The sequence below is a fragment of the Salmo salar genome, chromosome 25 (genome assembly GCF_965601325.2).
Source record: "Salmo salar chromosome 25, fSalSal1, whole genome shotgun sequence".
Lineage (NCBI taxonomy): Eukaryota > Metazoa > Chordata > Actinopteri > Salmoniformes > Salmonidae > Salmo > Salmo salar.
In genome coordinates, this window is record NC_138315.1 from 50,292,378 (window position 1) to 50,301,890 (window position 9,513).

Below are 9,513 nucleotides of genomic sequence, written 5' to 3' on the forward strand. Positions count from 1 at the left end.
AATCAGCTAACATCACTTTTTGTTCATTTTGAAAATGCAGATAAAGCTCTTAAAGGCTTCATAGTTCATAAAAACGTCATGTTAACTGACTGATATTATCTCATAGAACAAAACGTATAAAATCTCCTAAACCTGTGTGAATCTCAGACCTTCATCCCCCCATAGGGAAAACTGAACTAACAACACTTCTATAGCACAGAGTTCAAACCCCAGCCACGGGAGGTTGGTGACACCTTGAGGACACCGGAACCAGAGGAATGGTATCATATACATCAAACACATGGTTTCCAAGGCCATCATTAAGAGACATCCTCCCCTCAGCAGCCTCCTGTGCCAGAAGGGAAACATCGAGAGACTTCCAGGAACACCGGCCAAACAGACCAGGCCCGGGTTTGACAAATCAACGAGAGAAGTTAAACATTTTCCCTTGGTTCTTAAATGTTATTACTCCAAACTCTTGAGAAAGTTACAAACTGACACGTTTTTAAAACATGTCGTCCGCCTACAGAGGGACAATATCGGTCCACTAATACAGGACTAGTAAAGACCCAATGCACTACTTTTATGAAGATAAAATGATATATATATATATTTTCAGATTTGTCAGGCACTCCTACTTCCCGCGGCTTTACACTTTCTGAAAATGGCTAGTTTGTAGATAATGAATAAATGTTGCTTTTCCTGTCCTGAAGGAAACAATCCACCACATTTGCCTGAATTACAGAACGGTATATTGTAAAAAGAAAGGACACAGCCCAGCGAACTAACGCGCCATTCCCGACACTTTGAAAACTCTTCAACTCTGCTAGCTTCTCTGGTGTCTAACTGTTCCAAGGTTTTCTATAATCCCTGGTCTTTAGGGGTTTAGGATGGATTTTCAAGGTGGGTAAATATTCATATATATTTTTTCTCTCTCTCAGTCTAGCAAGCTAAACAGATGTAGAAACATTGCTAGTTAGTTATAAGCTAACTAGCTAGCTAACGACGTTAGCATTGTCACATGAGTTAGCCAACTAGTTCGTTTTCTGTACCGTTAACGTTAGTGGCTTGGAGTACAATGTTTACTTTGAGCTTCGCTGTGAACTTTATTACAAGCTAGTTAACGTTAGTTTAACATTCAGAGAATGTCAACAAAAGCAATCGCTGGTGGCCAAAGTTAGCTAGTGAAGCGAACCAACTAACGTTAGCTAGCTAACACGTTTGGCATGGTGACCGGTCAGTTAGCTAAATTAGCTAGCTAGCTATTGTTGCAATGTTTATAGTTAGCTGGTAAAGTCAGCTACTAAGGTTACCAGTTAGTAACTTTGATAATTAGCTAAAAGCATTGTTTTGAAATCAGCAGATCTATTTTGCCCAACAGTGTGGAGGAAGGCAAGGCTATAGACTAAGTAACTAGTTAGCTAATAACAAAAAGAGCCATAGCTAGGTACCTGTATGCTAACAACTAGCTAGCTTACTTATTCATTAACTTCCCTAACTAACGTTATTTGCCATCTGCTCCTAGGCACGGAACCAATGACTCTGGGTTCCCCGACATCACCCAAGCCCGGACCGAGTGCCCAGTTTCTCCCCGGGTTTTTGATGGGGGATCTGCCAGCACCTATCACACCCCAGCCTCGGTCATTCGGAGTCATGGATATGAGGTCACCACTTCAAATAGGTGAGTGATAGTTTACTTTTGAGGGTAAATTTGTCTGTCATTCATTAAAACCAATAACTATCTAGCTGACTTTTCTAATCTGTCATATCTAATTACCTAACTTGGTTTAAAACAACTGCTTTCTGGTTACTATCAGATCTGTTACTTTCTGTGTTTGTAATATGGCGAAGGCAGTCTCTCCTCTCAGCAATATTTCCAATTGATTCCTGACTGTTTCTCTAACTCTCTCTCTCTCTCTCTGTTAGGTGGCTCTCCCCCTCAACCTGTGGTTCCGACACCCAAAGACAAGAGTGGGGCCCCTCCAGTCAGGAGTATCTATGATGACCTGTCCTGTCCTGCCATCGGGATGTCCCCTATGGGTGCACATAAACAGGTAGGTTTTAACAGAGTAGGTTTCATCCCTCTCCTGACCTGGGCATGAACCCAGGACCTTATGTACAACAACACTTTACACTCACAGAGCAGTGTTCTAATAGCCTGGTCACTAGTCTGGACACTTTACACTCTCAGAGCAGTGTTCTAATAGCCTGGTCACTAGTCTGGACACTTTACACTCACAGAGCAGTGTTCTAATAGCCTGGTCACTAGTCTGGACACTTTACACTCACAGAGCAGTGTTCTAATAGCCTGGTCACTAGTCTGGACACTTTACACTCACAGAGCAGTGTTCTAATAGCCTGGTCACTAGTCTGGACACTTTACACTCACAGAGCAGTGTTCTAATAGCCTGGTCACTAGTCTGGACACTTTACACTCACAGAGCAGTGTTCTAATAGCCTGGTCACTAGTCTGGACACTTTTCACTCTCAGAGCAGTGTTCTAATAGCCTGGTCACTAGTCTGGACACTTTACACTCTCAGAGCAGTGTTCTAATAGCCTGATCACTAGTCTGGACACTTTACACTCTCAGAGCAGTGTTCTTATAGCCTGGACACTGATCAGGACAGTGAGCAGGAAAGCTGTGCACCCACTGGTCTGGTAACCCTTCCTTTCGGCTTTGAAGTGATTGGTTCTCGACTTTTTTTTTCCCCATTGGGGATTGAGGCCTGTTGGTTGTAAGATCAAGGGGGTGGCACTCAGGTGCTGTGTGTTTTTGTTTTTGAGTGAGTGACACAGAGGAGAACCAATAGTACTGCTCCCTTCATTTTTGATCCCATCAAAGAGCCTCTTCAGTTCCTCTGGAGTCATCCCCCAACTCCCCCGACTCTTCAGTTCCTCTGGAGTCTGTCGCTTTAGCCAGGGAAGTGTTCTAACACCTGCTACATTAGCATCTCACCAGAAGCGTTTGATTTTGAGTATCTGCATCAAGAGGACATGTAATAATCTGGACGTTATCTTCTCTCAGCCCTTCTCAATGATGCACACCCCACTGTCTGGCTATATGGCAGTTACACCAGGAACAGGTGAGATATCTTTTTTCCTTTTTTTCTTCTTCAAACTTGTTTGTACCAACTGGTCTTTAGATTTACTAAGAGAGGGAATTCATAGGTATGTCCTAATGTCGTCTTCTGTTCAGCGTCCAGTCTATTTAGTCCTGCTACCATCGGGCAGCAAGCGAAGTCAACAATGTCTCCAGCCCAAGTAGACCCTTTCTTCACTCAGGGAGATGCACTGTCTTCTGAAGACCATCTAGATGATACTTGGATCACTGTATTTGGGTAAGTTTCTAGTGTTATACCCCCTAATATTTTTTAATTTTTTATTTAACCTTTGTTTAACCAGGTACGCAAGTTGAGAACAAGTTCTCATTTACAATTGCGACCTGACCAAGATAAAGCAAAGCAGTTCGACACATACAACAACACATGGAGTAAAAAACATAGTCAATAATACAGTAGAAAAATAAGTCTATATACAATGTGAGCAAATGAGGTGAGATAAGGGAGGTAAAGGCAAAAGAAGGCCATGGTGGCAAAGTAAATACAATATAGCAAGTAAAACACTGGAATGGTAGATTTGTAGTGGAAGAAAGTAGAAATAATGGGGTGCAAAGGAGCTAAATAAATAAATACAGTAGGGGAAGAGGTAGTTGTATGTGCTAAATTATAGATGGGCTATGTACAGGTGCAGTGATCTGTGAGCTGCTCTATAATATATAGATATAATATCTACAGGTAGCTGCCAAAAAAAAAGGTGTCTTAAAGAGCCAACGTACCGATCCTGCATGTGTTTCTCTGTTGCTCATTAAGAAACATGAGATTTCACTCTTGGGGGTTGTGGTTCAATGTTGTAGTTACTGATGTTTGTCCACCAAGAGATACCATAGGAACAAAGCCAGTATTACTTCCTCAAAAATAATCAGAATCTAAGATAAGGCTGCACTGATGGGCAGGTCTGTCTCACTGTCTAGTATTCTGCAGTAGGATTGGATAGCATACAATCGTGTAGCTGTGTACCCCGTGTTGGTGAGCATTGAATAAAATGATCCTATTTACACTTGGTAGTCAATTTGCACAATGGAATACATTTTTCTGGCTATTATCAATGCCACATAGAAAACAGGAAGTTGTTTATTGCCTTCAATTGAGCTTTAGTAGGATGTTGGGCCACCACAAGCTAGAACAACTTCAATGAACCTTGGTATAGATTCTACAAGTGTCTGGAACTCTATTGGAGGGATGTGACACCATTCTTCCATGAGATATTCCAACGTTTGGTGTTTTGTTGATGGTGGTGGAAAACGATTGTCTCAAGCGCCGCTCCACAATCTCCCGTAAAGTGTTAAATTGGGTTGAGATCTGGTGTCTGAGACGGCCATGACATATGGTTTACATCGTTTTTCATATCTCATCAAACCATTCAGTGACCACTCGTGCCCTGTGGATGGCGACATTGTCATCCTATGGGAGCATTGCTATGGTATCGAAAATAATGGCCTGCCCAGCATTTTATACTTGACCCCAAGCATGTATAATTAACTCAGAAACCACACCTGTGTGGAAATCCCTCCTTTCAATATACTTTGTATCCCTCATTCACTCGTGTTTCCTTTATTTGGGCAGTTTGCCTGTACCTTTTAACTGTTGAAATAATAGGTGCAGTCTTTTTTTTTTTTTTTTTTAGCTCACCTGGTTTCCCAGATGGCCGGAGTTTTCACTGTAGGACCAATCAAATTTGTCTCCAATGTGCAAACTCCGCTCACTTGCTGCCCTGGGTGACCTTAAACAGATGCACCGAATGTGTCTGATCTCTAGATGACAATGCTGTACCCCTTTGGAATGGAGATTTATTGTTGAGGTGAAAAATGAACACTTTCATTGAATGAATAATACTCTTTGTTAAACAGGTTCCCTCCTGCCTCCGCGTCTTATATTCTGTTGCAGTTCGCCCAGTATGGAAACATAACGAAACACGTGGTAAGAATATTTGCATTCTTTGAAAAGGAAATGTTAAGTTTGTGTGTGTGTTCTGTTACATCATTCTGTTGTCTTGTTGTACTAGATGTCCAACACTGGTAACTGGATGCACATTCAATATCAGTCTAGACTCCAAGCAAGAAAAGCTCTAAGTAAAGATGGGAAGATTTTTGGCGAAGCTATAATGATTGGTGTTAAATCATGCATCGATAAGGTAAGTCACTCCTGGGTAAAAAAAAAAATTCAAATTAGGAACACTCATTAGTGATAATATAATTTTAAAGTCAATTTTTTTTTAGAAATGGATGGGATGTCTTTTACCGTGATGTAAACAACATATCAAATCATTAATTCAGATTTGTGTGTGTCTCAGAATGTGATGGAGAGCTCAGACCGAAGCTCTACCTCCTCTGGCTCAGTATTTACTCCTCCTGTCAGAAATGCAACCCCCAGCCACCATGTCTCTACACCTCGCTCCTCAATGAGGCCCCTCAGTGCAGCCTACAAGGCCTCCAGCAGTGACTACCAGGTAGGATCAGGGGGTTTCGTCATTAAATACTTTACCAAACCAACAGAAGTTGTAAGGCCGTCAAAAAGACCACGACCAAGGCACTCTTCATCATATAATTAAAACGCAGTTATTGTCACTGCATGTACAAGGAACAAACATTAAAAAAAAACTCTGAGGTGTTCCGAACGCATTGCCCTGGTCAGGGAGTACAATAAATCAACTCTGATTGGAGAGGGAGTGGTCACATGGTCATGTTCCAATCAACTCTGATTGGAGAGGGAGTGGTCACATGGTCATGTTCCAATCAACTCTGATTGGAGAGGGAGTGGTCACATGGTCATGTTCCAATCAACTCTGATTGGAGAGGGAGTGGTCACATGGTCATGTTCCAATCAACTCTGATTGGAGAGGGAGTGGTCACATGGTCATGTTCCAATCAACTCTGATTGGAGAGGGAGTGGTCACATGGTCATGTTCCAATCAACTCTGATTGGAGAGGGAGTGGTCACATGGTCATGTTCCAATCAACTCTGATTGGAGAGGGAGTGGTCATGTTCCAATCAACTCTGATTGGAGAGGGAGTGGTCACGTTCCAATCAACTCTGATTGGAGAGGGAGTGGTCACGTTCCAATCAACTCTGATTGGAGAGGGAGTGGTCATGTTCCAATCAACTCTGATTGGAGAGGGAGTGGTCATGTTCCAATCAACTCTGATTGGAGAGGGAGTGGTCATGTTCCAATCAACTCTGATTGGAGAGGGAGTGGTCACGGTCCAATCAACTCTGATTGGAGAGGGAGTGGTCACGGTCCAATCAACTCTGATTGGAGAGGGAGTGGTCACGGTCCAATCAACTCTGATTGGAGAGGGAGTGGTCACGGTCCAATCAACTCTGATTGGAGAGGGAGTGGTCACGGTCCAATCAACTCTGATTGGAGAGGGAGTGGTCACGGTCCAATCAACTCTGATTGGAGAGGGAGTGGTCACGGTCCAATCAACTCTGATTGGAGTGGTCACGGTCCAATCAACTCTGATTGGAGTGGTCACGGTCCAATCAACTCTGATTGGAGTGGTCACGGTCCAATCAACTCTGATTGGAGTGGTCACGGTCCAATCAACTCTGATTGGAGTGGGCACGGTCCAATCAACTCTGATTGGAGTGGGCACGGTCCAATCAACTCTGATTGGAGTGGGCACGGTCCAATCAACTCTGATTGGAGTGGGCACGGTCCAATCAACTCTGATTGGAGTGGGCACGGTCCAATCAACTCTGATTGGAGTGGGCACGGTCCAATCAACTCTGATTGGAGTGGGCACGGTCCAATCAACTCTGATTGGAGTGGGCACGGTCCAATCAACTCTGATTGGAGTGGGCACGGTCCAATCAACTCTGATTGGAGTGGGCACGGTCCAATCAACTCTGATTGGAGAGGGCGGGCCGCGTGTCCGCTAGAGGGCGGGCCGCGTGTCCGCTAGAGGGCGGGCCGCGTGTCCGCTAGAGGGAGGGCCACGTGTCCGCTAGAGGGAGGGCCGTATGTCCGCTAGAGGGCAGCAAAGCGACAGCTCTGGATAAAAAGATTCCCAAACCTCAATTGGTACAATGCACTCTACATGATTTATAATAGTTAAAAGTAGTGTAGGGCCTTTTTAATTTAACAATACATTTCAGACCTAATGCCATTGAGTGATCACTGTTTCTATGGGCATGGACCGACGTGGAATTCACCAACCATGTTCAACGTTTGATTTCAGGTGTTGGCAGACGAACAGACCCCGAGGAAAGACGACGGTTTGGTTTCTAAAGCGATGGAGTACATGTTCGGCTGGTGAGACGGTCTCCTCCGATTGGCCGAGCGCTTTTTTTATATTATAAAAACGGAATAAACCGAGAAGCAGCCTTCTGTCATCGCCGTGTTATGGAGTCAAGTGGAGTTGTTTCCTAAATGGTACCCTAATACCCCAATTGACCCTGGTCAAAAGTAGTGCACTACATAGGGAATAGGGAACACTACATAGGGAATAGGGTACCATTTGGGAATCATCCAGTGTGTTAGTGATTTGGGGGAACCAAGCCAATGTGGATTTCCTCAACCCTGCGACGACTATCCATTATGTGGTGATTTGAGTGGATGGGATTTTGACCAGCCGAATACTGGATATTGTATGTTAACATTGAATGAAGTGTTTTTTTTTTTAAATTTATTTTGTGCAGATGTCATGTTGCTGACCTGACAAACGCAGACCTACACGTTTTCTTTAGTTACAAAGTCTTATTTGCTAATTCTCCTCTCGAGGAGAATTTTTAAATGCTCTTTCATATGAGTTGATGTCAAATGAATCACACGTAATCAAGAAATGGTTATTTCCCCAAATGTCCCTATTTCCAATGTAGTGTACTACTTTTGACCAGTGTCCATAAGGGCCTGTAGGGAATAGGGGTGCCATTTTGGATGCTCACACGGCCTGTCTACAGTATCTTAAACTAAGTGCTGTTTTGAAAGTTGGAAGTCAAGGTTGCACATCAGTATCCTCTGTTTGTGAGTGAGATCGTGCATGTTTCTTTTTGTGAGTGGTTCATTAGTAAACAACGGTAAATATAACAGGATCAGAGTTAAGAATTGTGATTTATAAGAAATGCCTTTTTGTGTGCTGTCAAACATTTAGTGTTTTTTTTTTTTTTTTAAGATCTCACAAAACTGTCGGTGTACCAAATGTCTTATATCCATTTAAAACTATTTGTCTGTTTCGGCTGTCTACTGTTTCGGTTGTCTACTGTTTCGGCTGTCTACTGTTTCGGCTGTCTACTGTTTCGGCTGTCTACTGTTTCGGCTGTCTACTGTTTCGGCTGTCTCCTATGTCACCTGTCTCCTATGTCTCCTATGTCACCTGTCTCCTATGTCACCTGTCTCTGCTCTCTACTGTGTCTGCTGTTTTTACTGTCTCTGTCACTTAATTACTATTTTTGTCAAATAAATGTCACATCATTTGAATACCAGTTGGGTGTTTGGTAGTTTTTATATGCCACGATGAACTATACAGTGTTTACTTTTACCATGAAGACTTCTGACTCCGTTCCAGTGTTAGTCTGTCTGTAAAACACTCCTGACATTTATAGTTAGTGTTCCAGCCAGAGCAGTAAGGAGGAGTGCTTTATATCTGAGACACTGTCTGGTGCCTTTTCTAAAGTAGTGTGTTTTATAGGGAATAGGGTTCCACTTGTGGCGTGAACATAATATGCAGGTTTAAAGCCTCCACTTGTTTAGGGTGTAAGCCCTGCGTCTGTATTTGCAGGTTTAAAGCCTCCACTTGTTTAGGGTGTAAGCCCTGCGTCTGTATTTGCAGGTTTAAAGCCTCCACTTGTTTAGGGTGTAAGCCCTGCGTCTGTATTTGCAGGTTTAAAGCCTCCACTTGTTTAGGGTGTAAGCCCTGCGTCTGTATTTGCAGGTTTAAAGCCTCCACTTGTTTAGGGTGTAAGCCCTGCGTCTGTATTTGCAGGTTTAAAGCCTCCACTTGTTTAGGGTGTAAGCCCTGCGTCTGTATTTGCAGGTTTAAAGCCTCCACTTGTTTAGGGTGTAAGCCCTGCGTCTGTATTTGCAGGTTTAAAGCCTCCACTTGTTTAGGGTGTAAGCCCTGCGTCTGTATTTGCAGGTTTAAAGCCTCCACTTGTTTAGGGTGTAAGCCCTGCGTCTGTATTTGCAGGTTTAAAGCCTCCACTTGTTTAGGGTGTAAGCCCTGCGTCTGTATTTGCAGGTTTAAAGCCTCCACTTGTTTAGGGTGTAAGCCCTGCGTCTGTATTTGCAGGTTTAAAGCCTCCACTTGTTTAGGGTGTAAGCCCTGCGTCTGTATTTGCAGGTTATGCAGGTGAGTCTAGAGGCCGCATTTGTGTGAGTCTCCCTGCTTCAGTCTGAGATGTGTTGGAACAAGTGGTGCTGACGTACGGTTGAAGGTGACACTGATCTGTTGTTCTCCCTTCATCCCTCATTTCATA

The 9,513-nt window shown here is 43.4% G+C and overlaps 1 protein-coding gene across 2 annotated transcripts; it reads left to right on the forward strand.

The window, feature by feature from the left end:
• Positions 1–216: 216 nt before the first annotated feature.
• On the forward strand, positions 217–8,520 carry LOC106586901 (nucleoporin NUP35). Of its 2 annotated transcripts, none has more exons than XM_014174639.3 (10): positions 217–412; positions 693–882; positions 1,505–1,660; positions 1,906–2,033; positions 3,006–3,063; positions 3,177–3,318; positions 4,947–5,016; positions 5,102–5,230; positions 5,390–5,545; positions 7,278–8,520. In XM_014174639.3, exons 2-10 carry the CDS (start codon positions 870–872, stop codon positions 7,353–7,355), a joined length of 930 nt encoding a protein of 309 aa, XP_014030114.3. In that variant the 5' UTR covers positions 217–412; positions 693–869; the 3' UTR covers positions 7,356–8,520. The 2 variants fall into 2 exon arrangements, with proteins under 2 accessions (XP_014030114.3, XP_014030116.3); XM_014174641.3 differs by having other exon boundaries at positions 725–882.
• Positions 8,521–9,513: the final 993 nt, after the last annotated feature.

Bases quoted from the DNA above. Each gene is read 5' to 3' on its own strand.
- LOC106586901 (XM_014174639.3), top strand. The intron at 3,064-3,176 runs GTGAGATATCTT...TCTTCTGTTCAG, and splicing joins GGCAGTTACACCAGGAACAG to CGTCCAGTCTATTTAGTCCT. The intron at 5,017-5,101 runs GTAAGAATATTT...TTGTTGTACTAG, and splicing joins GAAACATAACGAAACACGTG to ATGTCCAACACTGGTAACTG.